The sequence below is a fragment of the Perognathus longimembris genome, chromosome 4 (assembly GCF_023159225.1).
Source record: "Perognathus longimembris pacificus isolate PPM17 chromosome 4, ASM2315922v1, whole genome shotgun sequence".
Classification (NCBI taxonomy): domain Eukaryota; kingdom Metazoa; phylum Chordata; class Mammalia; order Rodentia; family Heteromyidae; genus Perognathus; species Perognathus longimembris.
Window position 1 is genome coordinate 29,672,766 of NC_063164.1, and position 16,010 is coordinate 29,688,775.

At 40.3% G+C, this 16,010-nt stretch overlaps 1 protein-coding gene across 2 annotated transcripts in view; it reads right to left on the bottom strand.

Annotated features, from left to right (window-relative positions):
* Positions 1-16,010, bottom strand: part of LOC125350418 (aldehyde oxidase) — a 77,714-nt gene that overhangs the window by 37,522 nt on the left and 24,182 nt on the right. For both annotated transcript variants that reach the window (XM_048345003.1, XM_048345004.1), the window contains exons 13-19: positions 13,538-13,647; positions 12,034-12,218; positions 10,448-10,610; positions 9,321-9,413; positions 5,112-5,281; positions 4,675-4,789; positions 2,051-2,173 (exon numbers count right to left, since the gene is read on the bottom strand). In XM_048345003.1, coding sequence (XP_048200960.1) covers positions 2,051-2,173; positions 4,675-4,789; positions 5,112-5,281; positions 9,321-9,413; positions 10,448-10,610; positions 12,034-12,218; positions 13,538-13,647 — 959 coding nt within the window. The remainder of the gene's footprint in view (positions 1-2,050; positions 2,174-4,674; positions 4,790-5,111; positions 5,282-9,320; positions 9,414-10,447; positions 10,611-12,033; positions 12,219-13,537; positions 13,648-16,010) is intronic.

A 16,010-nucleotide genomic window follows, 5' to 3' on the forward strand; every position in this document is an offset into this window, starting at 1 on the left:
TAAAGATACTAGCTGGGTATGGTGTCATATGCCTATAATCCCAGCACTGGGAAAGCTGAAGCAGTAAATCATGAGTTCAAGGCTAATCTGGACCACACAGGACGTTGTCTCTAAAATAAAATAAATAATTAAAAATACCAAGGGAATTTTCCAGAAACAAACACAATGTTCCTTGGCATAAACTATCTAATAGGAAACAGATCCAAGGCCAAATTCTCATGATGATTCTAATCTTTTTTTTTGGCCAGTCCTGGGCCATCAACTCAGGGCCTGAGCACTGTCCCTGGCTTCTTTTTGCTCAAGGCTAGCACTCTGCCACTTGAGCCACAGTGCCACTTCTGGCCATTTTCTGTATATGTGGTGCTGAGGAATCGAACCCAGGGCCTCATGTATACGAGGCAAGCACTCTTGCCACTAGGCCTTATTCCCAGCCCCAAGCTTTTTTTCTTTTTTGGCCAGTCCTGGGCCTTGGACTCAGGGCCTGAGCACTGTCCCTGGCTTCTTTTTGCTCAAAAGGCTAGCACTCTGCCACTTGAGCCACAGCGCCACTTCTGGCAATTTTCTATATATGTGGTGCATGAGGAATCGAACCCAGGGCTTCATGTATATGAGGCAAGCACTCTTGCCACTAGGCCATATTCCCAGCCCTATGATTGTAATCTTGACCGAGTCAAGTCCCCATTTTCTGTCTGAGGTCACACTAATCTAGTAGTTATTCATTATGTTGTGAGATCTTATTGTTCCCAGAAGACACAGAGGCTGTATGTATTGAATCTAGTTAGTCAGTAATTTTATTCTTTTGTTTTGTTTTGTTTTTTTGGTCAGTCATAGGGATGGAACTCAGGGCCTGGATGCTGTCCCTGAGCTTCCTCAGCTCAAGGCTAGTGTTCTACCACTTGAGCCACAGGGCCACTTCCAGTGGTTTTATTCTTTACGTCCTTATTAAAGTATAAGAACCAATTAAATGTCTACATAAGAACATTTCACGGAAATGAATCTATAAATTTCCAATTTTCTTTCTGAAAATTAGCAAAAAATAGGATTTTCCACAAGGGCACACTGCCTGTGTGCATCTGATCATAGGTATAATAAAATAATATTTATCAAAATGAACTCCAGGAAATGGAAACAAGAAGTTTTTTTGGTTGCTATTGCGTTTTCTTTTCTTTTGTCTTGTTTGTTCACTTATCTGTCTTTGGGAAGGTAGGGGGGACACAGGAATGGAGAGACAAATGGTAAACAAATGCAGCAGTGATACTAACTAGACACTACTTTGAAAATGAACTATATGACTTGTGGTTGGGGATAGGATGAAAAAACTGGGCAAGAGCAAGGGAAGGGGTGACATTGTCCAAAAAGAGACGTACTTACTACCTGACTTAATGTAACTGTAACCCCTCTGTATGTCACCTATATAATAACAATTTTAAAAAATTTAAAAGAAAATACAACTCTCTAATTTGTTTCAGTTGCCAAACTACCCAGTGGCATTATATGATCCAGGCCTCATACTCATTTGAGACATGCAATAAAATCTAAATGTAGTGTCTTCAGATTTTGCTGAATAGTCCAGTTTATCTGTATCCAGTCTGGGCCTGTCAGAGCCTAAGAGAAAGAATGTTAGCTAGAGCTGTAGGGTAGCTATTGTCATAGACATTGTTGGCTGTCTAGTACTCTTCTTCTTTTCCCCAGCCCAGGGGACAAATTTTGTTTAGGTCTCTACAGTCCAGGTGCTTAAAAAGAAAACCAAAACCGACTTCACTTTCAGCCTCAGGTGACCAACAGTTCCTCCATTCTTCTGGCTACTCATTAATGCTGAGATGGACATGGGACCTAACTAGGCTGGATCTCAGGATTTCTGCTTGGAATTCTGGGGCAATATTGTGTTTTCACTCATTGAACATGAAGAAGGAAGCCAAGAATTCTGGATGCTGTCTATGAGCAGCATGTGGATTTGGAAGTTGCCTTGAGTCAGGAGATGCCAACAGCATTTCACTGATACATCACTGGCCTTGTGGCCTCTAAACTGGCACTACTTTATTCTCATTACCTCAATTGTTAGGATCAGTGGCTTCAAGTCTTGGTAGACAATCTTCACTCGCTTAGCAGCTCGTTTTGCCTGAATCTCAGACTCTGCAAGCACGGCACAGATAAGATGACCCACACAAAATACCTACGACACAGAAAGACCTTTGTGGTCAAGGAAGGCAGAGGACAGACACACTCCCAGAACAGGGTGCACAGACATGCACAGTAAATGACCCCATCACATCTGTCTGTGACTATAGCCACAGTTGGCCTGCTGAACTTAAGAGTATGATGTAGGTGAAATCTGTGCATTGTACCATTAGCATGGATGGCAGAGGCATGACAGATGTTGCCTTAAGAACAGCATTTTTAGGCTCCAGGCCCAGCAAGGAGGCTGCTGAAGGGTAACTGGACTGTGAGAGCCAATTCTATAGCTTGACCTGTGCTGGCCTTGTTGCTTCTGCCTTTATAGACAAGGCATGTGGGGTGTGTGTGTGGGTGTGTGGGTGTGTATGTGTGTGTGTGTGTATGTGTGTGTGTGTGTGTGTGTTGGGGCAGGGGGTAGCTGACCTTAAGCCCCAGCTGATCTCAACCAGAGAGAGAATGTCTGTGACTTGTGAGGGAGAGTTCTCATGTGATGTTATAATACTGCTGATGAGAAGTCTCTGCCATAAACTACACCACAGCCCAGTGCTGTCTCTGAGCTCTTTTTTTGCTCAAGGTTAGCACTCTTGAGCCATAGCTCTACTTCTGGATTTTTTTTATTGATTAGTTGGAGATAAGAGTCTTACAGACTTTCCTGCCCAGGCTGGCTTACAACAGCAACCCTCACACCTCAGCCTCTTGAGTAGCTACGATTACAGGTGTGAGCCACCAGCACCCAGATCTTCTTCTGAAGAGGTGACAGTCTTACTAGCCAAGACAGGATCAAACGCAGAGCATCTCTTACCCAGAGGGCTGCACTCAATACCATTTTCCCATGGGTAGTGTTGGTCTAAGGAGCTCTCATGGGAGCCAAAGCAGAAGGTTGGATGGAGAAGAACAACTAAGACTCTAGAAAAGTATAACAGTTTGAATGGAGGGCAATATTACTATGAGAATTTTGTTCCTTCTCCCACAATGGGCCATGTTACCCTTATTCACTCATCTAAAAAGTTATTTTAGAAGGAAAAGAATGGTATTTAAAACATTAAATCCCCCCCCCCCCACATAAAGACATTATGCCATTGGATGGGCTGTATAGGAACAACTGGAGAAAGGAAAATGGAACAAGAAAAAAAATTAATAACATGTTGATAATTCTTGAAGCTGAGTAGTGCCTTGATGAAGTGTGTTGTACTTGAGTTCTCTATATTTTTAAAAAATAATGTCTGCATTGAAAAGACTTTTAAAACCCATTGAGTGCTATAAGTGGATGTTTAAAGGGAATTAAACAAACAGGTAATCATTTGCAATCGTCCTGTTCTTGTCTCTCCCCTGACACCTCGTACAGCCCTCTGTGACCCAGCACTTAGATGTGGCTCCTGAGACACTCATAATCTACATTAACATGCTTTGGAGCAAGTACTTTCACACAACCAGGGAGTCTTGCTTATTTAGTTAACATTCACGCAAAGGCCATGGTTTTCATTTTCTCCACCAATAAGACATAGCCTTGCCTTAGGGTTTAGACCCCGAGTTCAGACTTCATCAAGTAAATCAGCAAGTAGGAACTATTTCAAATTATGAAACCCTTGTGTGTAAACATTGACCTGAAAAGTCTTGAGTTATACAGAAAACTTGCTGAACACTCATTGTGCTGAGCATGTGTGTGTGCACACCTGAACTCCCAGCCCTCAGGAGGCTGAGGCCGGGGGATTGAGAGTTCAAATGTAGCCCAAACTACATATTCAAGGCCCTGTGTCAGAAATAAAAAACAAAACCAAATGCTTTCTTCACTATATTTTTTCATAATCTGAGATATAGTAGCCAAAGAACATTCGGATGAATCAGGCATGAGATCTCGCTCAAGGAATTAGTGTAGGTGGGAGAAATATAAAAATATACAAATAATTAAGCATAATGCCAGGGAAAATGTACATTTAAGAACCACAATGTCTTGCCCTGGAGGCTTTAAGTCCAGCGAGGGCAGGGGTCACACATGTCATGTTCAGCTCTTGTAATGAAACATAAGAAAGGCTTGCTTTAAAATGTCCCTAGGGTGCATGAAAGGATGAGTCATTGAGTCAGAATGAGATCAGAAACAACTCAGAATATCAGGAGGAAGGGATAAGGAAAGGGCTTATGGTTGGAGAGTCTACCAGAACTTGGATTTGAGCTTCCCAGCCTTTGTGATTCTCAGGGGAGAAGTTTACAAATGAAAGTTCATTCATTATTTTATACTTGTTAATAGTGCTCAATGCCAGTATCAGAAAATATAAAACACCAAAGCAGCTCTTCTATAACTAGTCAACTTCTCTACTTACACAGCATATCAATATATTATAATAGATCTAATACCTATTAAAATATTAATGTTTTGTAGGAGGTATATTTTTTAAAACCAGAGTATTTTATGATGCTACAAATTAGATGCTACATTTAAGAAAATTCCAAGTGCTATTAGCTGAGAAAGTGATTTTTCAGATAGAGAGCAAAGGTATATACCTCATCTATTGCCAGAAGTGTCTCTTCAGCAAAGGAGTTCACATCCTTTAGGTGTTCTGCAGTCACGATGTCCACTACACCTGGCAGGCTAAGAGCTTCAGACAGATCAATGGACCTAGGTGACAATACACAGCACAGGGCTCCTCAGAGAGGTTACACACACACAGCCCACAGAGCATTGAGAGCAGTCACAAAAGAAGACATAGGTCAGCTATGTCAAAGGACTATTCAAGTCATTCTCTGCCAGATAGCTGGGAAGAAATCTAGGGGATAAGGAAATTATTCTATGAAAGGAAATTTTGTAATAAATTCTCTATTTCAAACTCATTTCACCTTTAGTCTGCCTTGGATATGGTCAAAAGGTATATCATCACTTTCCAGTTATTGACTGAACCAGCCAAGGAGGCCATCATGAGTGCCTAGGGTAGAACACTTACACAATCTTAGCATGAGCTCTTGAGCTAGTTACAAATGTCAGGAAAAGCTCCTGGTCCACAGCAGGCATGTCGTCGCAGTAGATGGCTTCCCCAGTGGCATGCTTAATACCAGACAGATGCATCAGGGGCCGCCCAATTGGGTCTTGAGGAAGCTGCCTTGGGTCAACATTCTGTTTAATAAACAACCAACATGTAATTTTTATATTTCTGTTTGAGAGAATAGGGATACATATGTAATGTATATCTCCCCTAAGAAAATAGTTACACAATTTTCCCCCAAGCCAGGACATGTTTGAGAAAACAAAACAATCATAACTCATAATAACACCGGGATAACAAGTCTTTTTTATAATAATTCAACAGCCAATTAGACTATATAGCTATTGTGCAAGGGTTTTCCCTCCCTTTCCTGGAAATTCTATTTTCATAAGAAAATGAACTTAAATCTCCCTTCTGGGAAGGAATGTAAAATTACAATCTCTTGCTAATTTTCATATATTTTGCATATAGGGATTTGAAGCAGCTCAACACATACCAGATCCATTGATATAGCATAGTGCTACTATGTTCTCATGACCAGAGCTCTTGGCAATTCTCTTCTCCCTTTCCTCTTGATCAGGTGGTGATCAAAAGAAAAGCTGCTTTGGGGGCTCTGTCTGGTACATTTTTTCATATAGTAGGAATTGATTCCTTTGTGCAACATCCGCCAAAGTGTGGAACTGTGACATTATGTTCAGCTCTCAGCTTCTACAATACTTGAGTAAAAATTACCCCCATATTTTTTCTTAATCCTAAGAGATTTTTAGGTTTATTTTTCTACACTGAAAGGCAAAATTCTATCTAACTCAGTCTTGTTCCTGGAGGTTTCTGTTGCTAACACTTTTTTTTTTTTTTTTTTTGCCAGTCCTGGGCCTTGGACTCAGGGCCTGAGCACTGTCCCTGGCTTCTTCTCGCTCAAGGTTAGCACTCTGCCGCTTGAGCCACAGCACCGCTTCTGGCGGTTTTCTGTATATGTGGTGCTGGGGAATCGAACCTAGGGCCTCGTGTATCCGAGGCAGGCACTCTTGCCACTAGGCCATATCCCCAGCCCTGTTGCTAACACTTTTAATGCAAATAATGAAACATATCATAATATTGACAAAGTCTTTGAATTTTTTTACTGTGTGGGTCTGCCAAAAGATTGCAGAAAACTTCCAAAAGATGTCTTCTTCCTATTGAGTAAGAAAATATGAAAGTGATTACATGTATACTGCAGTCAGCTGTAAGAACTCTGTTAGTGAAAGTATCTGAATGCTTTCTGCATGCTCTGTGACTAAAGACACAGTTCTATTGTCTTACAGCTGATGATCTGAAGCTACATGGTAGAGTGTAGATCATGAATGTCCCCAAAGATCTGTGTGTTACAGGCTTTATCCCCAGTAGGCTGATCTTAAGAAGTAGTAAAAATCTTAAGAGATAAGGCCTACTGAGGAATTTTACATCATTGTGGGAGTTCCCTTAAAGAGGTTTGTCTCTTCTTTCTCCTTTTCACTTCCTGGCCATGAAGCAAAGTTTTCTCCACTCTGAACTCGCCATGTTTGCCATACAGCTGCCCTACCAGAGGCCTAAAAGCAATAAGTTTAATCATGCACTAGACTTTCTCCCAAACGGTAAGCCAACATAAGAACTGGGCATTAGTGGCTCATGTCTATAATCCTAACTATTCAGCAAGCTGAGGTCAGGGGATCTAAGCCATCTCAGGCAGAAATTTCCCCAATACTTCATCTCCAAAAGAGTCAGCAAAAAGCTAGGGTAGAGGAGTGACTCAAGTGGTAGAACACCAGCCACACAAGCATGAGGTTCTAAGTTCAAACTTTAGTACTAGCAAAAAAGAAATTCTTTTCAAGTTGGTTATCTCAGGTATTGTTTCTAATGATGTAAAGTTAACTGAGCCACTAGGGTCAAAATCCTTTCAGGTTAATAAAGGGAGGGAAAATGCTCATTGTGAAGGTGTTCTAGCAACTTAAACATTTGTGTATGTCTGGAAGAAGACACAGGCAAAACAAAAACAAAACTCATCCATGTGGAAGATAAGCTCATCCCAAATGTCGTCTTGAGATCTATAATAACAACTCCCTCTGCTTAGACGACGTGAATGCCCACTGATTTGTTGCTATTCCTTTTAGAAATGCATTCCTTTGCCAAGGTGCTGTTAGGGTACTTATAAGTGGAAGACTGTGAATTCTATATTTTACAACATGCTAAGGAAGATGGAAGCTGCTTTTAATGTTCAAAATGCTCATTTCCAAGTAAGTTTTGGCATATTAGAAATTTTTGAACATCTTGAACTTCAAACTTCAAGGGGTATATAGCAATTTGAATGTTCATTATAACACACTGTAAGCCTTTATAACTAAATCCAACAACAGATTCAATGAACCAGTGTTTCAAAAACTCTCTTCCTATTCTTGACTTGCTAAGACTCTCTATCAAGCTTCTTAATACTAATTCCAAGGAGAAACACACCAAATTTTATCTAGTTTGGGATGTACTTTATGACGTTGTGACAGAAAATTCCATTTGAAGGTTATGAGAGGGTTTTGTTCCTTTCAATAGCCTTCGTTTGGAAGGCTGGTAAACAGCTCTCAGAAGTCATGTTTGCTTCATCTCTAAACAATAACTCACAGAAAAACCACTAGAACTAGGAGAGACTTGGGGTAACATCTTGAGTCAATCACTGGTAAACTATGTCCACATTTGAGCAAAACAAATCAGCAGCTCTCATATAAAAGTGTTACTTGTCAACTGCTGGTGGCTCACAGCAATGTACCATTCTCAAGGTGTCTAACTTGGATTTTACTCAAAAATCCTTAGCTGGCTGGGCTGGTTGGGCGCAGTTGTACATCTCTGTCATTTCCTCACTAGGGAGGCTGAGGCAGGAGAATTGAGAATTCAATTCAGATGGCAGAGATCTAAGGATCACAGAGTAAGCTTGCACAGGCAGGAAAGTTTGTGAGACTTTTATCTCCAACTAGCTACCAAAAAGCAAGAGGTGGAGCTGTGGTTCAAGTGATAGAGCACCAGCCTTGAATGAAAAAGCTAAGGGACAGTGTTCAGGTCCTGAGTTCAAGCCCCAGTGCTAGCATATAAAGATAGATAGATAGGTTATTGCATTTTCATTAGCCTTTCAGTAGGAACTGTCTGGATCCTCAAAGGCAGCCAGAGCAACCCAAGGCCTGATTTAGACACAACTCTGTACTTTGACAATCACAAAGCTAAGGGCAGAAAACATAGCAAATTAGGTAGATCCTTTATGTTAATGGCACAAGTCCATAGTACAAAACAAATGACTTCTAAGATCAAAACAGATATTGTTGTTTAAAATTATCATTGCTACTTTTGTTTTTCTTTATGAATCTTCACTGGTTTTGAAGGGTTTGTGTGTGTGCATGTGTATCTGTGTGTGTGTGCTGCTAGAGGTTAAACCTAGGGCCTTGAATATGCTAAGCAAATGTTCTATCAACCTACACTTCCAGCTTAGTTTTGAACTTTTCCTTCCTTCCTTCCTTCCTTCCTTCCTTCCTCCCTCCCTCCCTCCCTCCCTCCCTCCCTTCCTTCCTTCCTTTCTTCCTTCCTTCCTTCCTTCCTTTTTCTTTCTTTCTTCTTGGCAGTACTAGGGACTGAATCGGGCCTTATGCTTGGTAGGCAGGCACTCCAATGCTTGAATCACACCTCCAGCTTGATTTAAGGCAGGGTCTTCTTTGTGTTCAGGCTGGCCTGGGACACAATCCTACTATGTATTCCCACATTGACTAGAATGAACTGCCCAGCAGTGGGAATCTTGTGGGTCACTCTTCGACCAGGCTGACCTGGAACCTCAATCTTCTGATCCCTGCCCACTCTCCCCACACACATAAGTAGCATTATAGGCTTCAGCCAGCATACCTAGCTTTGATTCCCCACCCCCACCCCCACCCCCCACAGAAGAGAGAACTTTATTCAGCCGGAACAGCTGGTCTGCTGCTAAATCCAAGTCACGTGTTGCAGGCTCTCCTGGCTTTGATTTTAAACTTTTAATTTACACTGAAGGGGACTGTGAGCTCATGAGAAGGGATACTTGGGTCTCTTAGGCTTGAGAGTCACTGTGAGAGGCAGTGGGATGTCCAGGTGAAGGTTTCATAGCCTAGAATCTTTGGAGTAACAAAAACGCAAAGACAAAAAGCTTCCTACCTGGTAGTTTAACGTTTGCCAGTGGTGTCTGGAGTGGAGATCTTCTAAAGCACTCTCATAGTTGTCTGCCAGGCTAGGACAGTGAGCTGGGTCCTGAAAAAAGGAGAAGCTTGGTAGATATTTAACTATTACAAGACTATGAAGTAGAAATTTTCAATAGTAGCATTTGACTCACTAGGAAATGGTCTTAGTTCATTTGGCAAAAAGTCTGCCATTAGCTATTTTTATTTTTGCTTCTAATGACCTGGTGAAAGTATTTCGCTTATCTGTGATTTCAAGACTCTATCCTTAAATGTTTGTTCTAGTTCTTAGTTGTTCCCCTCTATGCTGAGAAGATACTTTCTTTCAAAGTGATAATAAGCTAGACAGACACCAGTGGCTTAGGCCTATAACTCCAGCTTCTCAGGGTGGCTGAGAACTGAGAATCTTCATCCAGAGCCAGTCTACGCAGACAAATCTATAATACCCTTATCTCCAATTAACCAGAAAAATGCTACAAGTTGAGGCATGACTCCAGTGGTAGAGGCACTAGCCTTGAGCAAAAAAGCCCAGTGACAATCAAATCCCACTACTGGCAGAATAAAAATAATAGATAAATGAAGACTTTGTGATACTTACTTAAAATTACTACAAAACAAGTTACAGGCTAATAATAGCTTCTAGTCTAGTGTGGTTGGCTGCCTGGCTAGTTGTGGCATGAGGTGTGGCATGAAGCCATGACCCAAGTTTCTTTTGGGTCAAACAAAAGGAATTCAGAGAATTCTTTCTTTCAGTCTGTCCTCCCTAGCCAACCATCTTGTTACTTGAGTTGTCATGATGGAGACCAGGCATAAGAACGTCCTATTACTGCTGTGGTTCTGACTATTAGTAAACAGGAGCTCTGAAGCATTAGGGCCCCCATGCAGCTCTTTCCTAGACTGACCATGCAGTGTGTGCCACCATCATTTCCTGCTTGAGAGAAAAGTACAGAGCCCAGAGAGGAAAGCCACACATGAGAAAGCAGCCCTCTTCAAGTAGAAGAAAAGAGTTAGGGTAATTATATTCCAAGCAACTCAGCAAGGTTGGGGCCTTCACTGTGGGTATCCCCCCAACACTGAGAGAACAAATACATGACCAGTTCCATTTACCATTCTCTTCAAAATCTGTGACACTTCCAGGTAGAACCTGAAGAGGAAGCTGATGATGAGGGTCCTTTTGAACTCCACCTTCCCTCCTGGAGCCCAGCCTGGAAGTAAGACTTCATCTAGAACCAGCCTGCAAGCTACATCCAGCATCTCTTCATTCCAGGGCCTGTGAGAAACAAAGGAGGGGACCAGTAGCCTGGCAGGACTAATAGTTATACAATTTCCATAAATATGTAAGACAACTAGCTTCTGTGTAATGTAAGAGATAGGAATAAAGTACTGGTGTCAAGCAAGCCGTATTCACAGTAGTGTACCATTCTCAAGGTGTTTAGCTTGGTGTTTCATTCCAAAAATCTTTAGCTGTCTGGGATGGCTGGGCATGGTGGTACATCCTTGTAATTCTAGCACTAGGCAGAAGAATTGAGAATTCAAAGCCATCTTGGGTTACATAGTAAGAGTCTGTCTCAAAGACAAACTAACAAAACCAAAATGAAACAGTTGATACTTCAGGGGAATCTATCCTGTCTGTTGCTAGGATGTTTACTGAATGTCCTGTCTTACTTTAAGCACTGTGAAAGCATTCATTCATGTAATCCTCTCAATTGCCCTATGAATACTTAGAGTTGAGATGGCAACCGAAGTACTATTAAATTTAAGTGAGATCTCATAGTAATAACGTAGAGGCTGAACTGAGATTTTGGTCAAGCAGTCTGTCTCACTGAAGGCTTAAAGTTCATGTCTTTAATCACAATTCTCTATTAGTTTGTGTAGTAAATGCCCATGAGCTATTAGCTGCTATCATTACCCATAGACAGAGGAAGAAAGGTAAGTAAATAATCTAGCAATTAATTATAAAACAAACTTATATAATCTATTTTATGACCAAAACATATGGGATGATGGGCATTATCTCTTCTCTCTAACACATGTTCTCTCTCTCCTCTCTCTCTCTTTTGTGTGTATATATGCATATATAAAATATTAAAAATAATCACGATATTCTCCCAGAATTTCCTGCCATTAAATAGGTTACAAATGAATTCACTGAAGTGTAATAGACTCTATGAAGAGTACAAATAGTGTAACTCTTTAAAAAGACTAAGTCAAAGCCCAACAATATAAGTATCAGAAAATTGCAAGAGGGGAGGGTGGGGCCAAGGGGAGAGGGGTAGAAGAATGAAGGGGGAAGGGGGAGAATGCAGGCAAGAATTTATTGTAAATGCCACAGAATTGAGAAACATAAGGGAAGGAGTAAGTCAAAGGGGAGGAGTGGAGATATTGAAGTGATGACACAGATCAAGATTCATTCTACACGTAAATTGATTTGTTAAATGGCAAAAAGAATTGAATATATAACTTAAAATTTAGATGACTAAAGGAAGGACTGGGCTGGGAGGGGTGGGTAAGAATATCTAAAGGAGTGTCATTGATTGAGTTGCACTATATTCCTAAACTTTTTTGGTGAATGAATGGCAGCTCCTTTGTACAACCACTTAAAGACAATAAAATTTTTTTTGAAATATAGGAAAGTTCTAATAATTACATCTTGCAGGTTGCTGTTACTGGAGAGTAAGAACACAATGCTTTACCTTCCAATGAGTTTCTGGCAGGAATTCTTGGCACAGATGGTAGTTGGTCCGACACCTCCATACAAGATGGACATCTCTTTAATTATGCCATCTCCTTCTCCAAAAAAGACTCTCATTCCTGAGTTAACAGTGGCTAGTGCATTCTGTTGCCGTGGGGCTTGTCGGAAGGCGGACACAAATTCCCACTGCAATGAAGTTAGGAGATACATATGGAAACACAGAATGACAATGGAGTGCCAGCGTGTATACTATGTCACTGAATTCATGTTGCATCCTCTTTTATCTTATCCCCTCTGGTCTTCCAGGACTTCAGTACTTGGGACATGAATCTTTAGAGAAGTAATGTTAAAATGGGATTATTACTTTGACAATAAAATTAAATTTACAAAAATGGGATTAGTAGGCAGGGTCCCTTTAAGAAGAGGGACATAGATGTGAAGAGGGAAGACCACATGAAGGCCGGAGGAGACATGCAGGTCAGAGGGCTCACCTTGACATCAGACAACTAGCCTTTTGGAACTTCTAGAAAACAAATCTTTGTTGAATAAGCCATTAGTCTGTATTTATTTGCTCTGACAGCCCTAGAAAATGAGCATGTACAGATGAGGAATCAAAGGCTTGGAGTGATCTAGTAATTAGTTCAGGTCTTGACACCAGAACTCAAACTTGCTTTCCCCCACTAAGTTCTATTTTTAGCCCCATTCCAATCCCCAAGAAACAAGCAGAGGTATATTCTTGTGTCTCATTTAAGGAAAAGCCTTATGGGACAAATAATTTTATTTCTTTTTTGTTGTTGTTTTTTCTTTCAGTGCTGGAGTTTGAACTTGGGGCCTTTTGTTTTCTACCACAAACCACTCCTCCAGCCCCTTTGCACATTATTTTTTTTCATAGTTGCAGAGAATTTACCAGTATGCCTCCTCCATTATCCTCCCTGCCCTGATTTTTTACGAGGTACAGTCTCCCTTCCCACACACGCATGTGCACGTGTGTCTCACATGCATGCCCATGCTGGCCTGGAACCGTGGTCCTCCCAAACTCAGCCTTCTAGTAGTAGGATAACTAGTAGTGAGCCACTGACACACAACAAAATCCTATTTATGCCTCCAGTGTAGCTGAGATGACAAATGAACTCTTTCACATCCAGCTTATTGGTTGGGATAGAGGCTTGTCAACTTTTATTGCCCAAAACCATAAGCTCTGCTTTCCCAGGGGCTGAGATTACTGGTAGGAACCACCATGTCCACCTGGGAAAAAAGAATATTTTAAAAGTAACTTTAGAGTTTGTGGGGAAGGAGTGTGAGAAAGGTCTCCTGGTTCTAGGAATGCTAGGGAAGTGTGTAACACAAATGAAAACCAGCTAGGCATAAGACTGTGAAACACTGGCTTCACCTGCTCCTCCAGTGGAGTTTTATCTCCTCTGCAAACTCTCAACATTCTTTCTCAGCCTCTCTATGCTGGCATGAAGGCGTTGTGGACCCAGAAGTAAATCTGAAAGGATCTTTACCTTCCTGGAGTAGGGGATGTTCACCGAGACCAAGATTTCCTGAGGTTTAAGATCCACATCAGGACACTTGCTGAGAAATTGCTCATTTAAAGGGATCTGCCGTTCCCCTTCTGTGGAAAGAATTGACATTTTTCCCGAAATCGTCAGTCTATTACATAACTTCCCAAATGCAAGAAGTGATGTTTTCAAATTCATCAGAAACCTGGGTGTTTGGGGAGAAGAAGTATTATTTCTATGCTTACAAATCTTTTACCCTCTAATGTTATCTTGCAAAGTTTCTTGTAGTGTAGGACCCCTCCTTTCCCCATCTTTCCTTCTTTGCCTGCTTGTAGATAAGAATACCCAGCAAAGTAATAGTGAGTTTCAGGTACAGTAGGACTCTTGAAGTCCCTCTTCTTGAACAACATAATTCTCTCACAGCCTTGCCAGGTGTGGAGACTAGTATCACTTTTGATATCTGCTCAAGTTAGTCAACAAACACCCATTGAATAACCAGGAACCCAATGAGTATAGAAAAGAGTTAAAAAAATATTCCCTCCAATGAATTCATGTGCCAGTGAGCTGTTGTCTTATTCTTTTACGTCTTTTTCCAGCATCTGAGGAATTTCAGTTCTTTAATCAAGAAGGAAGAATCAACAAGGAAGACCTTAAAGCTATAAGAAAATATGACTTCAAGCATGCAAGCTAAGAAATCGGTTTTATGTGGGAGTTTTTTTGGTGCCAGTACTGGGGCTTGAACTCAGGGCCACTTTCACTCAAGGTTGGTGCTCTATCACTTGAGTCAGCTCCACTTCCAGCTTTTTTCTGCTGCTTAATTGGAGATAAGAGTCTCACAAACTTTCCTGCCTGTGCTGGCTTGGCACTTGATCCTCAGATCTCAGCCTCTTGATTAGTTAGGATTACGGGCATGAGCCACAGGCACCTAGCTTAAGAACATTTTGGTGTTTTCATCCTACTACAGAACGTGTTTTTCATTGCAAGACTTTCTATAAAAGGATATTATTCAAATTGAAAAATCTTTCTCCTGAATCAGTTGGAGTTGATATTAGTATAGGGAAAGACATAGAAATCTAATTTTAATCTTCTACATGTGGACATCCAGTTTTCTCAGCACCACTTGTTTTTTTTTATTTTTCACCTCTAATTTTATTTACCATTTCCTTTTTTAAAAAATTATTAAATATCACCCATTTGCAAAGCAGAATGTTCACTACTGAAAGAACACAAGGGAATAAATTAAAAATCATCTCACCCATACAGAGCTTATGGTTTAATGTCACTCTAACAGAAAGCAGAACAAAAATAAATGCTGTCACAGAAATAGGTGGAAAGATCAGCACCACTTGTTGAAGAAGCTGTATTTTTTTTTTTTGTGGCACCTTTATAGAAGTTCGCTGGCTTTTACTGTGTGGTCTTATTTCTGGGTCTTCTATTCTGTTCTGTTGTTCTATGTATTTATTTTTGTGCTGCTACCATGCTCGTTTTGTTACTAAGGCTCTATAGTTTAGTTTGAAATCAAGTATTCTGACATCTCCAGTATTGTCCTTTTTGTCCAGGATTACTTTTTCTAAGCAAGGTCTTTTATGTTTCAATATGAATTTTTTTATTTTTAAGCCTCTGTGAAGACTGTCACAGAGGTTAGAAGAATTTTGATAGAAATTGCTTTAGATATTATAGATTGCTTTTGGTAATATAACTGTTTTCACAACATTGATTCTGCCAATCCTTGAGCAAGGAAAGTCTTTCCACATCTTGGTGCCATCTTAGATTTCTTTCTCCAGTAATTTATAGTGTTTCTTATAGAGATCTTCTGCTTCCTTAGTTAAATTTATTTCTGCGTACTTTTTTGAGGCTAATGTGAATAGGATTGTTTTCCTGATTTCTTTCTCTGTTCATTGTTGGTATGTAGAAAAGCAACAGGGATTTTTATATTGATTTTTGTATCCTGCTACTTTGTTGAAGGAGTTTATGAAATCTAAGGGTTTTTTGTGACTTTTTTAGGGTCTTTTAGTCATAAAATTCTATCATCTGCAAATAGGGATAATTTGACCTCTTCCTTCCTTACTTGAGTCCCTTTTATTTCTTTCTCTTATTTTATTGCTCTAACCAGGATTTCTAGTATTGTATTAAAATAGGAGTTGGGAGAATAGATATCCTTGTGCTGTTCCTGACTTTAGAGGAAATGGCCAATACATACACTGACATATAAACACACAAACACATACACACACATAAAGGCTATAGTTGAATACAATCGTTATAATGTTGATGTACATTACTTTTATTCCTAATTCCTTTGGACAGTTTATCATAAAAGAAGGTTGGAATTTCTCAAGGAATCTATTTGCATCTATCAAGATACTCATATGATTTTTGTCCTTGATTCTGTTTGGTGTTAAAAAGAGTAGGTATTTAGCAATGTATTTAAGAGTATAAAAAGATAGTACATGTTTTTAAGTGGAAAAAATCCAAA